The sequence below is a fragment of the Scomber scombrus genome, chromosome 17 (genome assembly GCF_963691925.1).
Source record: "Scomber scombrus chromosome 17, fScoSco1.1, whole genome shotgun sequence".
In the NCBI taxonomy this organism is placed as follows: Eukaryota; Metazoa; Chordata; class Actinopteri; order Scombriformes; family Scombridae; genus Scomber; species Scomber scombrus.
Genome location: NC_084986.1, coordinates 8,452,745 through 8,477,724, shown reverse-complemented (window position 1 = coordinate 8,477,724; position 24,980 = coordinate 8,452,745). Strand labels below are relative to the sequence as shown.

Genomic DNA, 24,980 nt, shown 5'->3' with positions numbered 1-24,980 from the left:
GTCTTAAAATGTATGTAATGTATATTAGAACACTTGTCTACTAACAAGAAGCAGGGTCCCCACGGATCCCTAAAAAGTCTTAAAATGTCTTAAATTTAGTTTTTGATATATAAGGTCTAAAATCTCTTAAAATGTCTGGAATTATGGATTAAATTTGATCTGAGCGTAATTATATTTGTTAAATTCATGTTATTTTTTAATCTATTATCATTATTTTACTAAACCAACCAATCAACTTATCAATTAAAGTAAAACATAATCAGCAGTTGGAACTATAATGAAACTAATCATTAGTCAAAATGAGCTCCATTTCAACCCACTACAACAGTAAAATCCTGCTTTTGCATTATTATACGTTTCATAATATATTACGTATGAGTAAAACAGTCACATGTGACACTTTTCTGCATTGAGTACTTACTTGATTAATGCATACTTTTACTGAAGTGACATTAGTATTTTTCACACGAGTAAAGGATCTAAATGCTTCCTCCACCACTGTTTGCTGAGCAATTTTAATACAAGAAGCAACGGTTTTATTTTTTCCTTAAAAAGGTTTTAAAAAGGTCTTAAAAGTCATTCAATTTGTACTTAGAAAATGTGCAGTTACCCTGAAGTAGCATTTTGTTCCTATCGAAGTAGTTTAGCCTGCACCTGTTAAGTTTTTCTTTAACTTTCAGTGTAGCGTTACACTGTCTTACAACTTCTTGCATTAGCGCCTCTAAAGAGAAGTACGGAAGAAGGGTATCATGAGGTAACTGGAAACTAATACACCCCTTAACTGTTAATGATTCCCTTCATTAAGCCAATCACTAGCGAATTTGACTTCTTTTCAACATGACAGATTACAGATGAGGCGAAGCGTTGGCTCGCATGTCTGGCTGCAGCACAGCTAGACCAGATTGGGAAATCTATATGAGCAGATAAGAGCCGGCTGGGTTCATTAACCTTTAAGCAGCAGAGGGAAAACCAACTTCAAGCATGTGTGTGGGAGTTGTGCTATATGTTGATTAGTGTATAAGGTTGCCGGTAATATCAGAAGGAATGTAATATGTATAAAACATTAGCATTTGTCAGTAGTACTGTAGAAACACGCTGTGCATAACAGGTATTAAATGATTGTATAGTGTATTTAATCTGACACCCACTAGACCTGTGTGAGTGATTATATAGTATGTAGGTACATGCAGAGTTTTTCTACCTTAACAAAATTACTAAATACTGAAATGATGCCACATGATGTTCGATGTACAGATGCTGAGGCCAATGTCCCCCTCACACACACACTTACTCTCATTTTTCCTGTTTTAATTTTGTATTGTTATTATATATATTTGTAATAATTTGCTTCGTTCTATGTAGTCATATTATTTTTTGTAGTATTGTACTGTGTATTATCTGTCATTATTTGTCTTTTTTTGTTTGTGTGAGTTGAATGCATTAACAGAAAACTTTGTCCCATTCAGAAGCCACTGCGGAGGACAGGAGGAGGAAGAGCAGCAAATGATGTGAAACGTTCTGTGGGACATTTTGTCATCATGTCAAACAGCAAAAAGAACAAAATGTGATTATCTCAACTCGCCCAGAACATGGTTTTTAAAATATTCTGTAAACGCTGTGAGTGAATAAACTCTAATAGGATTTACATTTACAGGATTTTTTTTAACACCACAGAATAGTTTAACATTCTCATAACTCACAACTTTCACTGTATGCAAACATGCTCTCTGTAATTTCACCTTTTTGTACACAGAAAGCTACAAAACACACACATAATCATATCTTACTACAAGAACATGTTTCTGTAGTGTGGGAGGCGATCGTATCTACCTGTTTTCTAACGTATCCAATATTGTATTAGAAGATTAAAAGTCTTTCACCATCTAAGATCAAAAAAAGATTTTTGTACAAGTATCCAGTCGATGGAGCCTTCATCACAGCACGGGTCATAAACAGGCTTTGATGAGGGTGCATGTATGCGCTTTGATGAAAGGTGCATAGACAGAAAGTATGTTATGTTCTTCTTAGGGGTAATGTTTTACCTTTCAGCACTTTAACCAAGACTGGTTGGGGGGATTACGTGAGCTTCCTACACGCTTGGCAATCAAATGACTGCTTAATGTGAGAGAGTTGTTAGTACTGCCAAACCCGCTGAGATTTAACCCTATAATGCCAAGTGAATCATATTTGATACATGAGTTTTAGATAGCTCTAAATCATCAGTGTGATCATTTTTTTCCTGAGAAACCTGATGTATAAGATCAGATACATAGTGCACAGATAAACTAATGCAGTGTTGAATAACTAAATATTTTGTAGTTTATTGTATTATATTCATTGAAAATGTTGTGTCAAATGAGATATAGCAGGTATAGAAGCTCATTTATTTGTCCATCTGTCAATTGTCTTTTTTTTTTACATTATGGATCGTCATCCTACATTAGGTTTTGTAGGTGGTGATATGAGCTTTATGCAGGACCAGAAACATTCATGTTTTTGTATCTTCAAAAAAAAAAAAACATGCTTTGAAAAATAAACTGTAAAAACTTGAGGTGTATCAAATATGATACAAAATAAAAATCATATATATGCAAAGTGTTATTTAATTAATTTTTAAATTACTTGTCATAAGGTCTGATAAACACTCCAGTTTCAAAGAATTAGAAACCTACTTAGATTTAACACCAAACTGCAGCTCCGAGCAGCTTTTAGCTCACTCATTTGGTTCTTTGGTCCACACATATACTAAATCTTAATGTTCTCACCAGACAGTACCTGTCTTACATGTACCATCACAGAGCCGAAATCAACAAGGAACTAGTTAAGAAAGTGTAGAAACTAGGAAACTAAAGAATGAAATATTTTGCACAGGCGTTTCTGAACCATCAGAACTAAATGGCAAGTCAACATCGGATAACTCCTATGTGACACTCGAAGGGGGTTAAATAGGAAATGTTAGTCATTAAATAAACAGTTGGTGTATCAGCACTATGTTTCTGTGAGTTTGTTTTGTAGACTCGTCACCTCATTAGGGTCAAAATAGCTTCATATACCTTTAAAAACACACAATAAACGGCTTAAAAAAAGATATCATGTATAATATAACTAAATATGTTTAAAATATAATTTAATTAAATAATATACCTGTAATTTGTCTTCACCGTTCCTAGCCAAGCTGCGGCAGGCTGCATCGAGTTCCTCACCCATGGAGGTAAGAACTGCCTCTTGTTCTGCCTCCATCCGCAACACCTTGTCCTCCAGCTTAACGAGCTCTGACTCCGAAGCACGTCTCCGCTCACCTGACCTGACCTGTGGAGGATGGCAGAGTAGAGAGTAGAGCTATCTCAGTTGTGTCATTTCGACCTTACAAGACAGTACAAATGCATTAATTAAAGCAGTTTTTTTTTTTTTTTTTGGGTGACAAGAGAAACAAGATTTTTTTTTCTGAGAGCCAAGTTTGCTTATTACAAGATCAATTCCAGTAGTTGTTATAGTTGCTTACTCAATAACAAAAACAGAAAGACAGACAGACAGCCTTGGGCATCAGACAGACATTCAGTTTCCTCTCACACAAACAGACCTAGTTAAGTTTCCTTCTCTGGCCTGCACTGTCAATAGTTTCAGGGTCTCTACCAGGACAGAGTTAATCAATAAGTCCAAGGCACAGGAACCAAATGATCAGTGCAGCCCAGGGACTGTGGATCATTATCAATGTCCCTGGGATAATAAACCACCCATGTTACATTAATAAGAGCACCTTTTTCTCCATGCACCCCCAATTGCAAATCAATACATGGATCGCCACCCAAAGAGCCCCTACTACTTATCAGGGGGTCTGTCATAGAGGTGAATGTGGAGGTTCAATACTTCATCTGCTGTTGTAAAACACCTACGGACATATTGATGGAGCCACTTTTAAAATAGTGCTGATTTGGCACCACTTAACCTTTCGAAACGTTGTTAGGTTTGCATGATCACATGACCTTACCAGATGTCCTAGATCTGTGCTGGAAGGAAGAAAGGAAAAGTGACGTGCTTGTAGGTTAACGTTTTCATAATTGTTTACTCACATTTGCAGACACTTGGATCCAGCGGAAGAAGATACTGTTCTCATGATTTGTCGAAATGTTTGAACAAATATCTAAAGTAGGTAAGCTTCCAGATGCAAATACTGTATCAAGGCAGTCCTCTTTTAAAAGGAAACACAAAACCTACCTGTTCAGCCTGGCTTTTGATTAAGAACTGAATTGTTTTAAAGGGTTTCTATTCTATTTTATTGTAAGTTTTACATTTTTTACATTATTCTATTATTATCATTCTATAGTTTTATCTTATCTTATTTTACTTTTCTGTTTCTTTTGTCTTTTTTAACCTAGTTTTAGTTCAGCTTTTATTAAACTTAATCTTTTATTTTTTTTATTTGTAATCTATTTTAACCATTTTTACTGTAACTTAAAAAAACAAAACTTTTCTCTCTTAATTATTTTACTTTACGTATTTTTTAGTTCTTTTATTTAAATGTTCTAAACATTTTATCCTTGTTTTCTCTTGCATGCATTAGTCTTAATTTTTGTCTTTTAATTTGTTGTTTTTTTATATTATTTTCTTTAAGTTGTAACTTGTTCTGTCTCATTATCAGCTCGTCAATCAACTATGAAAGGTGCTATATAAATAAAGTTTGATTGATTGATTGATTGATTGATTGATATGGATGATGATTATATGTACATTTCTGTTGCATTTCCATGTTCTACATAAAAGCTTTCAATTTTAAAATGTGAAACCTGCACAATAAGTAAAGTACGGATGGATCTCATGGTTGGTTTTAAGTCCAAAAACTAGATAATGCTCCCATGAACATTTATTGGTGCTGGTACACCAATACATATTCATGGGAGCATTATCTAGTGTGCAGACCAGATTTTTCGGTTTTTTACATGTCTTTTTGTGCAGCACCTATTAATAATCGTTCATATGTGCGCGCTTTTGTAAACTTCTTGCATGTACAGTTCGTCTTACCATTTAAAAAGTCCTTTAATGTCCTTGGATCTAACAAAATTAATTAGAATCAGCTCAAATATCAGCAAAATACATCTGCTGAGGACAGACGTAGTTCTCTAATGACAATGGATGTGCTGCATTTAATGAAGGTTTCCCTTTATTTAATATTAGTCACTTTGTTTGAAAAGCATGGCGAAGTAGGCAGGGCTTACTTTGTCATCCAGTTCCTGTTTGAGTAGCTGGTACTTTCTGTGGAGAACTGCATGTGCCTCCTCTTTTGTGCTCAGCTGTGCTGCTAGCTTATCACACTCATCTTTCATTCTGTCCAACTTGATGCGCAGAGCCCCACACAGCTCCTTGTCTGACGCTGCATCTGCCTGGTAGAGAGAAGACATGATACACAAGCAATAATTTAAGATTTTAAAAAAGAATGGTGGTTTACATCTAGCCATGAAATGCACTGAATTTTGAGTATAAAAATGTGTCTTGGTTCTTGGAGTTACAGCTTCATTTACATAAAGGGTGCCTGGTGGATAATATGTAAGGGTCAGTGACAAATAAAGGTTGGCAAGATGACCAATTCAAAAATATGTTAATGTATTTTTGTTGGTTTTATGTCATTTGAAATGACATTTGCACCATCTTTTACCAAAAGTAAGACTGAATACTACTGAAAATGTCAAATGGTATAACCACAAAAGAATGATAAATATTAAATATTTTATCCACCTACAGTGTATTTAAGCGCACTTATACAAATAATTACTGGGTTACATCACGTCATTGACCCATATGTGAAATGTACCAGTGGACCCTAATCATTTCTAAAAGGCCTATTTGGTAGTAACAGAGTGAACTGACACAATAATCTCTACAGCATAAACAGAGAACATCATGAAATGGGTCAAGAGAACGGCTAAATGTCACCACCAAGACTCTGAAAATCACGGTCTGAGCCCCTAATGCGTATCTAAGTCCAGATCGAGCTTGCAAAGTCAAAGGCGGCCTTAGACATTAGGGTTTCTGTATATAGAGTGATCACATCATCACCCACAGCTGAAGTATATAAAGTGGAATGAACAACAATGACTGAGGACTGGGAGTGATGAGAACGACACAAACAAAGAAAAAAATGGAAAAAACAGGAGGTGGGAGGGAGAGAAAAACAGATGGAAAATGCAAAATTAGAACTGGAGGGAGGCTGTAAGAGAAGGATTAAGACAGAGAGAGAGACAGCGAGCGGGAAGATAGAGTGGAGGAGAAATCAAGAGTGAGAGGACAAGGACAAGGTAATAAGGAATATATTAAGCTATTTCTGATGGTTGACTGTATCAAAATCGTAATATAGGCTTCTGGCTATGCTATATGAATATTGGGTGGGCTTCTTAGGGATATCTGCAGCACCCTTAGGCGAGTACTTAAAAACATTTCAGCAAACGCCCTTGTCCTCACCGCACTCTGAAATGACACCATTACAATGAGCTATGTCAGATATTAATGCCATTCAGCACAGCTAATGGGCTAAACTCAACCATATCAGGGAGGACCATGCCCCTTAAGAAACCACATACCCATGAGGGCTCATCATTGGAGATACTGAGGGGGGCGGAGGAGGAGGGGAGGGAGGTGTAGGTGCTCCGGGGAGCAAATCGAGTGGAGTCCCCTATCTCCGGCACTGCCTTGATGAGACTTCTGAGGTCTGATATCAGGGTTGTTAAATATTCACGGAATGGCCATGAGGATCCATGGGGCACCACACACCATTAAGAGCTCAGCTATCCTCGACTCACCCACACTCAAGAGGACAAGAACTGTGGCCAACGAGGAAAATTACTCCAAATGAGAGTTTTGTCTGTCTCACTGAGTCGGAAATATGCCAGATGTTTAGTGGCTGAGGAATTTTACCCTAGCGCTGGATTTGAAGTGCATGCCAATGATATTCTAAATGTCAATTAGTGTGGCAGATTTGAGAAATTAGTAAAGTGTGTCACATCTGATACAAAATTTTGATTTTGTGTTGTTGTTTTTTTTTTTTGGGGGGGGGGGGGGGGGGGGAATAACAAATATTTTCGGGAGTGTACACTATTTATAAAAAGGACTTACTTTAACCTGCTTCAGGTGTGCCTGGATTTCATCCCGTTCCTGACAGCAGAGCTTGAGCATGCCCTGCATTTCGCGGTCCTTCTTAGTCCTACTGTCCTCCATCATTGCCTTCATGTTGACCAGTTCCTTCTGATGCACCTCTCTCTCGAGCTGCAGCTGTTTCCCCAGCGAGGCCCGCTCCTCCTGAACCACTGTAAGCTTGGTCTGTAGTTCAGAGGAGCTCCTCTTGAGCTCCTTTTTAGACTTCTCCTCCTCAGCCAACTGCTGGGTTAGCTGGGCGTGGGCTGAGGTCATCTGCTTCAGGGTGGCTTGAACCTCAGTCTGCGTGTTCTGCTCTCTCTGACAGCGACGGGCTTGGGTGTCAGCTTGTTCCTCCAGCCTCTGATTGTCTTCCTTCAGTCTTGCCTTGATGGCTACCTGACGTCGATTTTCCTCCTCCAGGGTAGCTGAGGCCTCCCTCACCTAGGTTCAGGACCGGCGTTAGGATCTGATCAAAGCTTTTTTAATGATTCTTTAGAGAAGGACTTTGTTACACATTAATATTTAAGTTTAACCACACTTCAAATTGAAAAAGACAAATTGATCTGCCAACAGAGCTAAATCAAAAATTCAACCATGCCTGTGGTTAAACTGGGAAGAATGCTAATGTGCTTAACCACTAAACAAGCATTTGAGAAAAGATAATTGATATATGTACTTTGGCAAAACTTCAGTGCTGCCTGACTACTTTCAAAAAAACATTTTAAAAAATGCTGTCATCTTTACATGACACCCAAATAATCATGGTGGCTACGTGACAGTGTTTGATTCAACCTCAGCGCTGACTGCTGTCGCTTTTGAAAGGTGGATTAAATAAACATGTTTTGAATCAGTTTACTTGCAGATAGCCTAAAGGGCTCAAATTTAATGAATAATAATAAAGACTTCAAAGATTTCTAGATTCAGATTGTTAAAATGAAAAGCAGATCCATTGTCTACGGTTGTTAGGTCGTATTACTTATTCTTAAATTATTAATACTTTTTTTTTGTGTTCCTTGTGATTTGAATTAAAGTCTATTTATCAATGTTAAACCCTGTCCCACACCTCCCGGATTTCCTGCTCCAGTGACAACTGGCGTTGGCGGGTCTCGGACAGCTCCACGTCCTTGCGGTGGAGCTCTTCTTCGCGCTGGGCAAAACGGGCTAGGATTTCAGCGAGCTCCCTGCGGGCTGCCTCAGTCTGCTGGCTCAGCGCCTTCAGCTGGGCCTGAGAGCTCTCTTTTTCCCTGGCTGCCTGGAGAGAGAACGAGGGAGAACGAGAGAGAGAGAGAGTGAGTGAGTGAGTGAGCGGGAGGGAGGGGGTATGAGAGGGAGAGGAAAAAGGAAATGAAGAATGACACATGAAGAGGAGGAGGAAGATGGTGTACAAAGAGGAGCTCTAACAATAATGATGAGAGCGGGAGAAAGAGTGACAGAGAGAAAGGGGGAGAGAAACATATGCAGTACCAGCTATTGCACTGATAGGAAAATGCTAGCACTCAGCTCCCTGATAAGGGACAATGGTCAGGTCTGTTCAAGGCAGATTGCCTCTAATACTCTGGCTTTGACTGGAATTTGCAAAGACTTTGCTGTGGCTCAGAACCTAATCATTTAATTGAGCACTTGATTCTCTCCCCTAATTCATTAAGGGGGCAGAAATGATTTTGTAATTAATTCGCGTCACGTCGAGCATGCCAGGTGGGAGTCTGTCTGTCTGTGAGGCGCAGGGCTGCTGACTATGAGTTTGGAGGTGACTCACTCAGTTCAAATGGAACCGAAATCATTGGGAGGTGACTTTACATCTAATAATAATAGTCAGCTGTTCATTTTACAACTAAGCACAATCACTGTAACATACCACGCTAATGCATATTTAGTTATATTATTATTAAGTTCATTCAAAATATATAATTCAGAAGATTTTATCTGACTTTGACACAAAGCCCTTTATTTGATAACGATAAAACAAAGTATGAATTAAAATGAATATAAATAGGGGCTTTAATAAGTATTCAACTATCTTGCTTTGTTTGTGTTGAATAGCAATATTAATAAAAACCTCCGGATCATTTTCTATCACGTATTACTTGTATTGGTGAATTTTAAGTGGCTCTAATTAGCTGCATTGTTTTTTTTTCTAGTAGCATTTTTCTTAGCATTTCTTTTATTCTTTTCTGTAAAGCTGAGATGTTTTCCCCCCTTCTTCTTCATAAGAGAAAAATGTATGTGACAATACGGATTGCAGCAGCTATTCATTTATATCTCCCCTTTCCAATCACTATACTTAAGGGTACAGATGGTGTTGTTTGGTCGGTTTTTCCAGTGCATTTCTACTGTGAAAGGCCACGGGGGAATTGGACCAGAAAAACTCATAAATATTTCAACATCTGTATTGTACCAGTAATGGGAGGGAGTTGATGCATTTTCTCTGGAACATCAAGATCTGAACTTCAATATCCTCCAAACTGTAAATGAAATAAAGGAGGGACGACTGTTGCTTAGAAACAAAGTATGTCATCGGAGTAACAGGTTAGATGTGTCTGTTGTGCTGTGCCTGTAATGTCCACAAAGCTTGCCAGTATGTTGTGCATCACTGTAAGTAGGTGTTGCAACCCAGTTTTCCGTCATCATCCACTGATGCATTCTGGCGTTGGAGGTTTGCAAAACTACAGGGAGAGTTTGGCTGAGATAAGTTTTCTCCTCGTCGCCTCGGGCGTCCCTACAAATCAATCTACTACTGGAGTTGAGAAATACATTTCAGTGCAGACGTTATTGATTGCTTCACTTTTTTTTTTGAACATGCTGTCAAAGTCAAAGCAGGTATGCACGGGCCAGAGTTCGCTGCAAACAAAATGCAGCAAAGACAAACAGTTGTTGGTAACAATACTGCCAGCTGGCTAGCCGCTAGTCCAGCCAACAGCAGCAGCACTAGCTGGAGGATTAGAGACTGAACTGCCATAAATGGATTGGTAGAGTTTACTGGTATTTGTGGTCAATGTGCTGCTGTGAGATCTACTGTGGTATGTTTTGCTGGATTGTGCTGCCAGTGTTTGTAACAAATAAGAGCCTTTATTTCATTTTTAAAAAACTGAAAGGAAAAGTTCAACGGGAAGCAACAGCAATTGACTATAAAGCGTTTCTGGTTGGTATCTTGACCTCAGTGGAATGTCCAGTGTATATTGTGTTTGTACATTTTTCATGCAACCTGCTCAGAAGCTCACAGAAAATTCACTAAATACTGGAACTTTCAGGCACCGTCTGACAGACACCATAAGCAGGAAAATGCCATTTTTAGTCAATTTGATTGGTGCCAAAGTGGTTTTAGTTTAAATGGACTATGCTTACTTATAAACAGACTGAACATCCAAAGAATTAGAAGAAAAATGTTGCTTTAAAAGGGGCACTCCAGTGACTTAGTACTGCATTTCCATGAAGTTAAAAGACTGACAATAGAAGATTTAAAAAAAAAAATAAAGTTAAAGTCAAAGCAGCAGAAGCCAAAATACTATAGTAGTACTCAAGTACTCTAGTATCTAGTATGAGTCAAGCTCCAAAAACACTGGATCCCACATTTCCTACAACACCACCAACAATATCTTTCCTTAAATCAATGCCCTGCATTCCAAATGCCCACTCCTTTTGAACCCCACACTACCAGTTCATCATGTCACTATTAAAGTTTCAATTTTAAGTCCCAAGCCTAAGCTGAGAAAACCCTGATGACATTATTTTTCCAATCTTTAGAAAGCTTCATCCAGAGCTGCCAAAGACGTAATACAGACTGACTAGTACTCATTATGACGAGTAAGTTGAGCTTAGTAAGAGGAGTAAAATTAGTGGAATGCTCCATTAAAGCAAATGAGGTGAGATAATTTCGCACATCTCCAACGTAGTTTCACAATTTCACTCCCTCTACTGGCAATTATCTTGAGATGAGGCAGATCTCTCCACTAACATTAAGTGACTTGATGATTCAAGACAATTTATGTGTTATTTCCCAGTAAGGCAAAGAATATGATAAAAATATACTGTCTTAATAAGAGACTCAATTACTTTTTAAAATGGATTTTTTTTTTTTTTCACTGTAGAAAGATGGCTGAAATTATAAAGATCAGCAGTTACTTAGGCGCAGCTGCTAATAATGGCTGTGGTGTCAAAAGTCATGTAATGGATGCATCTGCCTCAACCGACCTGCGAGGCCTTGTCAGTATGGAAGTGAGCCTGGGCTCTCTCTTCCTCCAGCTCCTTCTGCAGTCTCTTGCACTTTGCCCTCCACTGGCGCACAGCCTCCTGGGCCCTGGTCTTCAATTCATCTCTGCTCCTCTTGCTCTCTTGGAGTAACGCCTCCGTCTCTCTCCTCTCTGCCTGCCCTCGGCTCTGAAAGGATGTATGAATTTATGAATAGTGTAACAGTGTATTTTCGTTCTTTATCATCTAAATCAGTGTTTTAGCCAAGGAGGATAATGTCAGCCTGTGCACTACTTTGGTCCAGAGTGACACACCTCATCAACTATTCAATTGATTTCCATGAAATCTGGTTTAGATATTCATGGTCCCCAGACGATGAATCCTACTGACTTTGATAATTCCCAGTCTGGTTCCAGCACCAGCAGCAGGTCAGAGTTTTCACTTATACTGTGAAATATCTCAACATCTACTTGATGGCTTGCCACTAAGTTTCATGGCAGAATCATGGTTTTCCTGACAATGAATCTTAATGACTTTTCCTCTGGGGCCACCATGAGGTTCATATTTGTGGGAATTTTTGTTCTGTTAAAGAAAGATTTATTTTATTCTGTTAAGTTAAGCAGGACTGAGTTCTGTTAGAAGAAAGATTTATTTTATTCTGTTAAGTTAAGCAGGACTGAGTTCTGTTAGAAGAAAGATATTTATTTTATTATGTTAAGTTAAGCAGGACAGATTTCTGTTAAAAAGATTTGTTATTTTGCACTAAAAAATAAATTGTTGAATAATAATTTGTTTTCCATGTATTCGTAGGGTTAGGGTTACAGGGTAAAACATGCATCGAATTAAATTCAGGTTTGAGTCAAATCATTTAAAAATCGTTTCTCACACACACAAAAAAAGGCAAAACATTTCCCCAAGCCGGGAGGGGTGAACGCAATTGCATCGGCCAGCACTGCCAACTAGGAGTCCCTTATTTATTTTTCAGGGAGTTGGCAATGTGAACATGTTAGCAGGGTAAAGTTAGCATTTTACTCAAAGCATGGCTGTGCCTAAGCATGGCTGTAAACTCCTACTCTTGTTTTAAATAAAGGGTGGATAAAATCTGAAGGATCTTGTTACTGCAACTTCAATCTAAAAAATGTTTGATTGATAATTTTATGAACGTGAAGAAAAGAGCAAGAACTAAACACAGTATGTTTCTAATGTTAATTACCAGTAAAAAAGCACCCCCTTGTTTAGAGTCCTTAAGCTGAATTAGTTATCCTATTATGAATTACAGCGTGAAGCAGTAACCGATCAAAATACCTGTATCTCCCTCAACTGTTCCAGCATTCGTAGCTGCTGCTGCTCCCGCCGTGCCAGATCTGATGACAATTCCTGCGGTTTGAAGAAAAAATAAAGGGTAAAGGATTGTATATATGTGTGTGTGTGTGTGTGTGTGTGTGCCAGTGGGTGGAAAAAGACAGAAAGCAGGGGAGGAAACTCAGTGTGGCGTAGGAATGAGAGAAAGGAAAAGGGAGAAAAAAAAGAACACCGGAGGTGTGAAGAAAAAAAAATGAAAAAAGAAAATGAAAAAAAAAAAGATAGGAGAAGGAGGGATGATACTGTAAGAAAGGATAAGCAGTAAAGGGGGTTATAAAGAGTAAAAGAAGAGGACTGAAGACAACCACAGAAAGGTCAGCGAAGGTTGAGAATGTGTTTACATGAGGCTTACAATTGGATTATCTGCAAGGCTGGTCTGTAACGTAGTAAAAACATTGCAATCACTTTGAAGATTCAAGTTTGATTGAAGTCTAAAGTAAGGGCAAGAAAGGTTACCCTGGTACAGTTTAGGTATTTTCCAGAACACGACTGTCAGGTGTAATTAGTCAGACTGATTATTCATACACCTATTAGCCCGTATATAAATTCAGTCACTGAGAAACTGACTCTTCCACCCTTTTCTCTTCATTATTCCTCATTTTTGCTCATTTACCTTTTAAAACGAAACATTTTGTACGACTATTTTGATCTAGATATAAAAACCATAAGAGATGCCCTAGGTGATACATGCTAACACCCACTTCATCTTTTTAACAAATACTCTGCAAAGAGGGAAGCATGGGAGTTTTAACACAGTGAAAGAAACATCTGAGATAAGGGGGGAAATGTTTAAAGTGCAGCTATTTCTACTGACATTTTATTGAAATCAACCATAGCCTTGAATACCTCTGCTTGGAAAAAGGATGTGTTTTCTTCTCTAGATTTTTTATTATTTGGTGTCTTGTTACAGTGATGGAAGTGACATATCGCACCAGTCTGAGAAGGATGAATGACTGCTGGTTGACTTCTGATCTCCTATTCCAACTGTCACTTCATCTGACGATTTTAAGAGGATCAAGTGGCATGGAGTTGTCGGAGGATACGACCATGGATGAGAGGCACCCGACAAACTGAAATAACCCCGCTCAGGGTGGAGGCGCCGGCATGGGCAAAGTCAAAAGCATCCGTGTGTTGTGTTCGTTTGCACTCCAGCTGAGTAATCCTCAGTGTTTCCCATTTTCTTTAGAGTGCACTACACAGACAGCCAGCCTGGATAAATCTGAATCCACGGTGCTATTAGCTCTTGTTGTGAACTACAGTGTGCTGCTCACCATGTTCATGTGCAGTTTTTATACTTATACCCGATCTGATAAACACACACACCTCCACCTGTAAGCTGAGTTGGACTCTCTCCTTCTCCTTGCGGTCCAGAGTGCTCTTCAGTTCTTCCACCTCACTTTGGACTGAGGCCTTACACAGCTGAACTCGCAGCTCCGCCACCTCTCTTTCCAGGTCTGAACGATCTGTGCACATGGATGCAGACAGACACACGTGCAGGCACATAATCAAACTGTGGTTAGAATTGATTACTGCAAGGCGAGACAAGAAAACTAAAACAGTGACGAGGTACTACAGGAGACTGATGAAAAATAAATGGTGCCTTCTAAAGAAAAGCAAACAAGCCTAGACAACATTTTGTAAGTGAGATAAGTGAGATAAATATTTTCTAACCTGACTGTGGAAAATGTTAATCTCTTTACCTACTATTCTGGCTGCTTGGCTCACTGTCAATCACTTCACTTGGCCACTTGAGGCAGACCGAGTGTTGATAGACGTGAACAGAATATAAATGAATTGACGGGGTGATTGAAGCAGGATTGCTCATGAATGATATCTATACACAAAGATGCTGTTATAAAAACAAATAGTTGATGTTGATTTGATTACGTCATCATAACCTACTGCACCATCTGTTAATCAGTCTAAATTAAATTCAAATTTAAGCAAAAAAAAATCTAAATCAGCTGCATATTGAACTTCCACTGAATGTGAAAAACTCTTATACTCATTCTTGTATTATTTTCAAGCTTTTGCTGCCTTTAAAAGCTGTTTGATGCCCTAAAATCAATACCATAAAAAAAGACAGAAGTCAAACTGAAGGTCAAGATTGTCAATACTTTCCTCTAATCTACTCTTCATTGTCTTTCTGTATAAGATTGTATCTTTGACATTATTTTTCTCTTCTCTCTTTTTGTGCTATTCAATCAATTCTCTGCTCTCTCGCGAACACTCCACTTGCCCTTTCAGTGCCTTCCCTCTCGCTGCTCCTGCATCTGATCTCAGACCTGTGCCTTTTCACAGACCATTATTCATATATCCTATCACCCTCAAGAGTATTTTGATCAAATAAAGTTGGCAATGCATGTGTCTGAAGAGAGATACTGATACATAAAAATAAAAGAAACACATAACATATTGCCAACAGTATCTATGGTAACAGATCTGGTATAGTAATCTTTCTGTCCGTTTAAGCTGCATTAAAATCCTCTCAGTCATCCAGTTAACTCTCTTTTCCTTCACCACTATAGTCCAAAACTATATTCAGTACCTGGCCCTCGCAGTCCATTTCTTCTCTCCTCCCTGTCGGTGTGGTTGCCATGTGGCTGAGCAGCGGGCTGCGAAGTCTCCAGCCGGGCCCTCTGAAGCTCAGTCTTCTCCTTCCTCATCCTCAGCAGCTCATCGCGCATGTCCTCCACCTGCGGATCGTCACCCGTGGAAGAAAAAAGACATTCGACTGTCTTGACAGTTGGCACGAAAACACTGGAGTTTCCATAAATGACTTCACACTGTTTACGGTTTTGCCTCTCGAGATGTCCTGTATGTACAATAAGATGAAGTGCAGCCCAAACCCAAACAAACCTGATGAAAGAGGGCTTGTCTGTTGTCCTCTGACTGTTCTAGTAGTCTCCTAGCTCTTTCCAGCTCCTGCTCCATCTGCACAGCAATAACAATGTCGGGACAATATATGGTGAACAGGTGGTTTGGAAATGTATGTGTTCAAGATTATCACTTAAAGTTTGCAGCATCTAACATTGGAAAGTATTTTATTTGGGTTGAGGCACAATGAGGAAAGTGTTAGTGCTCTTTGATTTACCATCCGACTTGGTAAAAATTGGAAAGCTGACTACCTCTGCAGACAATTTTAATAAAATATTGCAGGAAAAATGAGACAAGAATATATAAAAACTTCCATAACACACATATTGCACAACACTTGTTTTATTAAAACATGTCACAACAAGAAGATAAATTCACTCACCTTGGACTTCTCTCTGTCTGCTTTCAGTAGTCTGGTAGTTGTGGCCTCCTCTGTCTCATGGTGTTGGACTCTGCGTCTCCCTGAAGTCTAAGAGACACAAACACAGTCACGCACATGTTCACCCACAATAATAGGAGTACACATACATATAAGAGTACTATAGAATAAGAACGCAACAACAGTGGTGCCATTGCATCACAGCATCCCCCCATATCGTCTCCTTGGAACAAGATACTGGCATCATGGTGGATTTGTACAAGAGCTTAGATCCCACTCATTCGGAGCAGGCTGTGGTGATGAATTACCAGCTGCAAGCAATAACATCTACCCAAGTGACTCATCATCTATTTGATTCACATCACAGCGGGCCCATCGGTGGGGAATAAATGTGCCCTCTGCTCTTCCTCCTCTCCTGCTCTTTAGTAGTAAAAGAGATTATTTTCCTCTTCATTTCATCATGCTTGTTTATTTACCCTTAATTTTTGGACAAATGCATTATTTTGTATCGCCCCGGGCCCTGCTGGTGTCCCATTAGGGCACTACGGTGGAGAGGGATGCAAATGAATTGGTAGTTGCTATCATTACACAGTGTGTTGAAAACTCTTGCTGGTGAAGGCTATCAGTCCGGATATAGCAACACAGCGCCCCTCTGTGGTCAACTACTTAACTGCAATAAGGCAGGAGAAAAAAAAAAAAAAAGGATCGATGCCAAGATTCTGATTAGCTCACACAAAACACTGTCCTCCAAACCAGAAACCGAGAAAGAAATGGTTCAGCTATTTTAAAAATGAACAAACATCACGCTGACGACTATATAATGTGAATGATTTGTACGTCTAAATGTAAAGTAGCAAGGTAACAGAGCAATACCACAAAATAATGTGTTCTTTACTGTGACTGTGAGCATCTATTGAATGTATCTGGCTATGAATAAAATCTACATCACTAAAAGCATCCTAATGACATAGCTCTCACAGCTATTAATGCTTTTAGACAAATGCGTGCCCCCCAAAAAAAATAAAAAATAAAAGATGTTTTTTTAATCATTAGCATGAAATACGGGAAAGTAGCAATTGCTTGCTTAGCGACCATTTGCACTGCATCAAAGTAATTGCTGAGGTGTGCTTTATAGTCTCATAAAGCAGAGCAAGAGGGCTGCGTGACAGAGTGGGAAAGCTGCTTTAACAACCAAGACTGGATGTTCTTCTTAATCCACAGATAGAAGGAAGTGGTAGAATTACATTTCACTGTGATTGTACCTTATATGATTACATGTGACAAATAAACTTGATTGACAATAGGAGGAATAACGGTTACCGAGGCATGGTGATTTATTAGCATGTTCAGTGATTGCACGCAAGTGAGGTTTTTTTTTAATACACCTGTCACTGCAGAGAAAAATAAATACAAATCATTTTCTGTATCTAATTGTGAAGAGGCTTATTGGTCTCATCAATTATAGGTAGTGGTTTTGGCTGTCATCTTTTGTGACGTCTCTTTTAATAGGTGAGGAATAATGACTCATCACAGATCACTTAACATTTTTTCAGCATTCATTTTTTGACGCCATCAAACTTGTATTTTAGTCTTCTTGTACCAGAGATGGCAGCTAGCATGGCTTATGACTTTTCTTTTTCTTCTTTTTAAAAAACTGAGCACTGGTAAATTGTGTTCATGTCACTGGTTCGTATGATTACTCAGGAATAACCAATAAGCATTTTTCCTGCCACACGTCCTATGTGGGAAGAAACTACTGCAGATGTTTTTTTCTTTATCGCATTAGACAATTTTTTTCTTATGTTTAAAATAAATCCTATTTAAATGAACACTTTCATAGTAGGAAGTGTAATTAAGATTATTAATGAATGTGATGATTCTCTACTGCTGACATGTCAAACAACGCTAAAGTCAATTAAGATATATAAAATATGAATATATTAAAATCAGGCATTGAATGGTCACCACTGGCAGGTGCAACATTCACTTTTTGTCCACTGGCCAAAGGGAGAGTGAATGTTGAGGCTTTACCAGCCCCTCAATAGACAATGATTATTTTTTTGGCTGGTAAATGAAGCAATTTCACCAAGCACTTGCATATTTTACCAGTATTTGGCTGGTGGCTAGTACTCATTTCATGCTCTTGTCACTATCATTGTTACATCCAACTGAAATTTGAACTTTTAAGCTGGTACAGTTTAGATCAATATTCAGATGATATCCTAGGTTTTAAAAATACACAGACGTCAATACTCATCTGTCTTGCTTTTTGCATTTGACTGAATTCATGAAGAAAACTACAAGAAGACGTCACGGAGATGACAGCATCATACCAACTACACTTCTTTTATAGTGATGCACATCCAGCTGTTTGAGAGGCTAGATAATCTATGGTGGCTTTGTTAGAGAGCTGAATTTCATCGTGATCTGTCCATCACTGTCTATCTAGTGTATTGAAGTCTGTATGCCATCTGTAATGTCTGATAGTTGTCATAAGTGTCTGCTCTGTGATGTTTTTTGCTGTTTCATTTCATTTATTCTGTGTCCTCCTGTATCTGGTTTGATGTTGTTTTGTCTGTCTTTTAAATGCATGACTTTAAACTGCTCAGGGATTGCAGAAGGAAATTAGCTAAATCTGACACAAAATTAGCTAAATCTGGCTAAATTTGACACATTTACATCCTAGTCCCTGACAAATAAATGAATAAAGTAAAACTAAGTTGGAGTAATGTTTCATGTTTCCCTGTCCAAATCCTCTCAGTGAGTTTGTGTGCCTTCATGTTGCATCTTTCTTGGAGTTCTCTTTGAATGTGAAAGAACATAAGAGTGTCAACAGGGAGGTGTGGGATGGAGGGATCACAGCAGATGAGTGGTGGGGAGGAGTGTCACCTCCTGCAGCTCGTCAGACATGGCCACCCGCTGATCAGGCCTTCTCTCTCTCTCCGTGCTCCTTTCCTCAGTGTGCATCTCTCTCTCCAGCTCCTGCAGACGCCGCTCCACACGAGATGACACCTGCAAGACGGCAAAACAAGAGGACGCCTCAGGTCACGCAGACATCACAGACGTAGGAGTGGCGTGCGGATATGATAAATGAGAAAACAGGAAATTAAAAGCGTGGGTGACGAAAATATCTCGTGTTCAAGATGCAAGAGTTCCCCGTTTAATCAGGAAGCATCACATCCATGTGCGTAAGACAGTTAATACCTTTATCTTGTCACGTCAACAGACATGACAAGATAAAAAATATTACACATGTTGGCTGTCATTTGAAGCAGCATATTTTTGACAGTATTGACGGTGCAGTGAGGAGCCCTGCGTCTGGAAATGACACAGAAATATTTGCTAAAGTTATACTTCACTGAAGTTACATTTTACAAAGAGGAAACCATTCGTCCATAGCTGATTTCTATTCAGACAACAAAAATTATTTGCATGCTTTATACAGCAGCTTTCATCCATCAGTAACTGTGATGTGATGTCCCCTAAATTCACAATGCCTTCATTTTTCTTCTGAAATTCACAGAGTCAGAAAGCATATTTGATGTATTGAGAGTGAAATGCACTGCCGCAACTCACTGGGTCCTGTCTCGGGAAAGTTGTCATGTGCTCAGTGAGGCTCTCCATCGCTTTCCTGGTGTCAATATCCGACCTATAAAATAAAGGGAAAAAAAGACAAATTCAGCAGCCTGAAAATATTTATACAGCAGAGTTCTCAGATTTGAAAAATCCTATTCCAGAATATCAAAATGTGAATGCATAATGTAAGGTACATTGACCACTTAAACAATTATACAGCTTCAAATGCTGAAATATGGTGGTGGATCAATTTAGTCTGATCAGCAGCAACAGAGACGAGGGATTTTTTTTTTTTTATCAACTTCAAAATGTCAAATTTTAATGCGTGTCGAGAAAAGGATCTGCTGCTTTTTGACTTTCCAGTAATGTCTCGAAAAGTTTCCCAGGAGGACAATATCACTTTCCCATCAAGGAGATTTCAAAGACTTGAAAACTGGTATTCATTTTCAAAGCTTTTCAGAATGGATCAAAACTTTTTATACACAGTGGATATGAGTAAAACATCAATATCTGCACTGGCCTAGACATCAGTTAGTGTAGAAAATAGTGTAATAGAAAAAAAACAGCGGGCAGACCTGAAGAAGAGATGGCACAAGAGCCCCCTGCGGTTTGTTTGGATTACTGAAGACTAAATTAGTAAAGCCTTATCCAAAAATACAAACTGTTATTCAAGCAAATCACACTTCTAATATTAAATTAATGACATCTACACTTTGGAGACCAAGTTAAATTTATTTTCCACTTTAATACACGGTAAGAAAGGAGTAGCCATTAAACACTGATTTATCTGGTTATAAAGCAACTTTTTTTGTCAGTTTTAATGAATTTTCATTTGAGATTTCAAGTCAATTAAACTACAATGTTTAGGTAAAAAATGTTTTACTGTGTGTGAGTGTCTGTAACCTCCAACTCAGATTCCAGCATTTAAATTTTGTATCTTTTTACTACCATTTCAAACCCCACAGGTAGTAACAGACTGACACTACCTGACACCTGTCTAATTGGTCTTCTTTTGCTGTGGGTAAGGAGACTGGTTATAATATTTGCTACTATGATACACAGAAAAACATCATTTGAGGGTTGAAGCTCCTATTCAGTTGTGTGAAAACAAAACAAAAAATTGGTTTACACTTTGCCCTTCTCATCAATATACCTGTTCCTCCTGAGGATTTCTCTATCCAGGTCACCTGAAAGTCTCTGCTGGTCACAATGCAGATCCCTCAAGGACCGGTGCATAGTGTGAATCTACATGGAACGGCCACAGACAGATACTGAATACAAATCATTAGACACAAGAAAAGCAAAGAGCTGGCTATCACTGCCTTTACAGAGATGTACAGTTGTTGTAAACACTGACTGTGGAAAGCATGAATAAAAAATCAACTGCACTTCATGAACATACTGTAAGCCTCTCTACTAACATAAAAAATATCTGATTTGAATGAAATGAAAAAAGACCCTTAAAAAATAAACATAACAAATGCCAAATATCTGTTGCTGATTCAGTGTGCCCTCTTGTGGCAACTTTGTGAAACTACATGACAATGAACGCTGCACAGATATGTGGTTGATATTTCTGCTTTCCTTACTTCCTCTCCTGTCAGGCTGGCATCCTTGAAGCGAACCCCGGCAGACTGTGACCTTCTTCGCCTTGCTGGAGTGTCTGCATAGTCCCTCAGTGGAGAAGTAGGGTAGAAACGCTGGCCATCTGAAATCACAGGTGTACACATATTGTAAATACTGATTAAGTGTTAATGCCCAAATGATGAAGCAGGAGACACAGCTTTAGAAAATTGGTTACTAACATAGATCAAAAGACAAGTGCATTGCTAAAAGTGCCAAAAAGATAATTTTGCCTCAAAATGAATGATTAAATTAAAGTTAGCAGCATAAACATGACTACTTATGGTGCACTTCTTTGTATTTATTTACATCTACTTATTTCATCTCTGTGTTATCAGCCTGTACGTTTTATCTCTTTGCAAATTCTCCAAAACTAAAACTGCCATTAGAATTCAGCTGTCAACAAAATCCTTTCTTTTTCTCCGTACCTGATCCCGAGCCGCCTTCCAGGTCACTGGTGTGAAGGGTGGAGGCTGAGGCACTTCGAGCGCCATTGACTCTGCCCAGCCTGTGCGACTGCAGCTGACTGATCGACTGCTCCAGGTTATCTCTAAGCTGGTAAAGGAAAAAGCACACGTGGGATTGACAAAATTGACAAGAATTTTTCCATCTATTCCCTCTGGAGTGTCAACACAGAATTACAACAATGAATATTAGCAGGAGTGGCATTATTTGCCTCATTTTTCCTGCAATTTAAAGCTCTTACTGATCTGATTTCAGTCTATACTGCTCAATATCAGGAATCAATACACGGTTAGAGTTTGGGTCAATGACATACACATGAAACAAATCTCAAACCATACGAACCTTTAAGATCTAATCTAATTCAATGATAATTAATTGAACAGGTGTCTCACCAACGCCATGGCATCAGCCTGATCATCTGTATGATCCCTGTACTGACCCAGCATCCGGTCCACTTTGGTCAAGTTCTTACTGGTGTCCTGCCAAAGACAAGTTAATAAAATATCTTCAGAAAGAAACACACCTTTATAATTGTAGTAGATAATAAATAAAGGACTCTGAGCTCACTGAACACTTGAATATGAAGTAAGTATTAGTGCCTGACCGATACTGGATTTTTGGGGCCGATGCTGATGCCGATATTAGGGAATTTTAAAAATGTGGATATCGATATATCAGCCAATTATCTTACAGAATACGTATGTAAAACGCAAATGTTTTGCAACGTGGTTATCAAACCCTTGTGATAAAGATATATAATGCAGGCATGATATTTTACAGTTTAACTATAAACACAGTGTACTAAAACTGTAAACTTCAGTGTTCATTTCACTTTTCACACTTTTTTATAAAGTATATATTAAACTGGAATTAAGGATCAAATACATAATGCTGCCTATATATCTTCTTTTTTTTTTTTAAATATTGGTGCATATCGGACAACATATATGCAGATACCGATATCTGGGATAAGCCAATGTCTGGATTATCTGACTCTAGTAAGTATATACAACAACACATTTAGTAATGACAGCTGGAGGACATCTGAACATGCAGATAAGATAAGAAGCATTTGTTATTGATCCCCTTTGGGAGAAACTCAAATTGACACAGCAGTACAGTGGGGGGAAAAAGTAGCAGCATAAGGCTGAAAATGATAAAATAAAATATAAAATAAAATACTATATACAGTAAAAAAAAATCTGTGTAAATAAATCTACAATATATACATGTACAATATGCAGAAGTTCCTGAGATGACATACATGAGTGCAATGTTTACCCATAGTACGGACAGCATCTTTCTTTTTTAATGGGACTGGGAGCTGTGGTGTTGTGCAGTCTGATAGCCAGGGTTCCCACACATTTTTACCAATTAATTTTCAAAACTTTTCCATAACTATTGCATAATATTTTTCCTCATTTCCATTACTTAATTTAAGTAGTTTTACAAAGGGTCCTCCCCCAGAAATTTTTTAACAGAGTATAGGTCATTTCCTGTATTCTGGTGCCTTTTAACAGGTGTTTTGACACTTTGAACTCACTAAATGATGGGTACATTACATAATTACATCCAGAGGAAGCGTTTGGCCCCAGATCACATATTAGAAGATATTAAAAAGCTAAAAGTATAGAAATTTGTATATTCATATCAAATGAATCTACTGATTTTTGACATGGTAAAAGTGGGGGGTCCAAGTTCATTCAGCCTGTCTTATATCTGTTATCTTTGATATCAGATCAGGTCATCCCTAATTCCAAACTTTTCCAAAACATTCACCTAATTCCAAACTAATAAATTAGTGCAATGTATTTCCATAGTTAGGACAGCATAATTTGTTTTACTTGGAGTGGGAGGTATAGCAGAGTAAAGTACCTGCAAAGTGCTCGCCAGTGTGCTGATCTTCTCGGACATGTCTGCTCCTCCTGCTGCTGCTGCTCGGCCATCACCTCCTCCACTGCCTCCTCTGCCCCTGTCCCGTCCAGGTCTACGGTGGGCTTCACGACCCCCCCTAGGCCTATGACCCCGCACCCTGTCGTAAGAATCCGACTCACTGGATGTGTCCATACTTAGTGACATTGGGTAGGGGGGCGAGGGGGGGCTACAAAACTACTAAAACTGACTGACGAAGCAAATCTTATGATTAGTGACAAGCACTAGCTTCGTCTGGTGGGGAAAACGCTAACTATAAACTGTGGAGGTAATCAGATTAACGAACAAATAAATGGATAATTTTGTCATAGCAACCACATGAATGAGTTTGGTCATCGTTGCCCTGACAACCGGTGGAGAAAGAAAGCTATCCGACTAGTAAAACACTACAAATCAAAGTGTCCTCTTCCCAATAAATCACCGTCCTGGGTGATGATCCTCCAGGTTAGCAACAGGTGGCTAACCCGACGCTAGCTAACTAATTTTGAGTGATAATACCGTAAAAACTACTAAACACCGCATAAGTCCGGTAGCAACAACGGAAAAACATGCCACCGCTGTAAGTGCGTTACAATGAGAGCTGTTGGTTTGTCGCTTTGCAGGTGAAAAGCTAACAGAAGAGCAACCCACCGCTTCACCCTGCTATGGCAACTTGAACTAGCCGCGTCTGAGCAGGAACAACAACAGAGTACCGCGGTCGCAAAGCACGCCGGGAAATGTAGTCTGCCAACAATTGGCGTAGAGTGGGAATTTATGATGTGTGAACTACATTGTCCAAATGTGTCCGTTTGCGCCAGTGCTGCCGCTCTCCTCAAAAGAAAAGAAAGGCGAAAAAAAGAAATAATAAAAGAAAAAAAGAAAAAAGAAAGAAAGAAAGAAAGAAAAGCACCTTTCCTCCCTGAATTGAACTCTTTATTTTGTAATCACTCAAGCTAGTAAATAATTAAAAACAAGTTGTAATGATACTAATAATAGTACAAAATCCAGCTTAAACTTTTTGTTTCTTATGATTTCTGCTCTTTTGCTTTATGTTATTTAGCAATGTCTGTATTTAATATTAATTAGGTACATTTATTATATTTTAATATTTTACTTTGCATTGTTATTGTGTTTTATCTCTTATAGGTGAAGTTTTAAGGTAAACACACAGTGGGTACTATTTTCCTCTGACTTTTAGCCTATTTTACAAATGTGCAAATAAACCAATAAATTAATAAGCCACTACGAAAAACTATTCCCTGAAACCTCTGACTAAATATATATATATGAACCCCAAACTTATTTATGAGGGGTTTTTTTTAATTTTATTTTATTTTTTAAAACTTTTATTATATCTATATGTAATTTGTTGTGCCATATTTTTTATTTCCTCATATGTGTAACTGACTTTTGAGCTGTATAGTCTGTATGTGTGCAATTTTAAAAAGAGAAGAAAACTAAAGAATGTATTTCAATG

The 24,980-nt window shown here is 38.5% G+C and overlaps 1 protein-coding gene across 2 annotated transcripts in view; it reads right to left on the bottom strand.

Moving 5' to 3' along the window:
- The window catches only part of LOC133997866 (centrosomal protein of 128 kDa-like), a 41,405-nt gene extending 17,254 nt beyond the window's left edge, over positions 1-24,151 (bottom strand). For both annotated transcript variants that reach the window (XM_062437585.1, XM_062437584.1), the window contains exons 1-17: positions 23,468-24,151; positions 21,985-22,071; positions 21,556-21,682; positions 21,094-21,212; positions 20,658-20,749; positions 19,505-19,577; positions 18,818-18,940; positions 15,932-16,018; positions 15,532-15,606; positions 15,221-15,368; positions 13,996-14,135; positions 12,616-12,687; positions 11,314-11,499; positions 8,189-8,377; positions 7,105-7,566; positions 5,214-5,378; positions 3,145-3,309 (exon numbers count right to left, since the gene is read on the bottom strand). In XM_062437585.1, the coding sequence (XP_062293569.1) occupies positions 3,145-3,309; positions 5,214-5,378; positions 7,105-7,566; positions 8,189-8,377; positions 11,314-11,499; positions 12,616-12,687; positions 13,996-14,135; positions 15,221-15,368; positions 15,532-15,606; positions 15,932-16,018; positions 18,818-18,940; positions 19,505-19,577; positions 20,658-20,749; positions 21,094-21,212; positions 21,556-21,682; positions 21,985-22,071; positions 23,468-23,671 (2,514 nt within the window). In that variant the 5' untranslated portion in view covers positions 23,672-24,151. The remainder of the gene's footprint in view (positions 1-3,144; positions 3,310-5,213; positions 5,379-7,104; positions 7,567-8,188; positions 8,378-11,313; positions 11,500-12,615; positions 12,688-13,995; positions 14,136-15,220; positions 15,369-15,531; positions 15,607-15,931; positions 16,019-18,817; positions 18,941-19,504; positions 19,578-20,657; positions 20,750-21,093; positions 21,213-21,555; positions 21,683-21,984; positions 22,072-23,467) is intronic.
- Between the last annotated feature and the right edge of the window lie 829 nt (positions 24,152-24,980).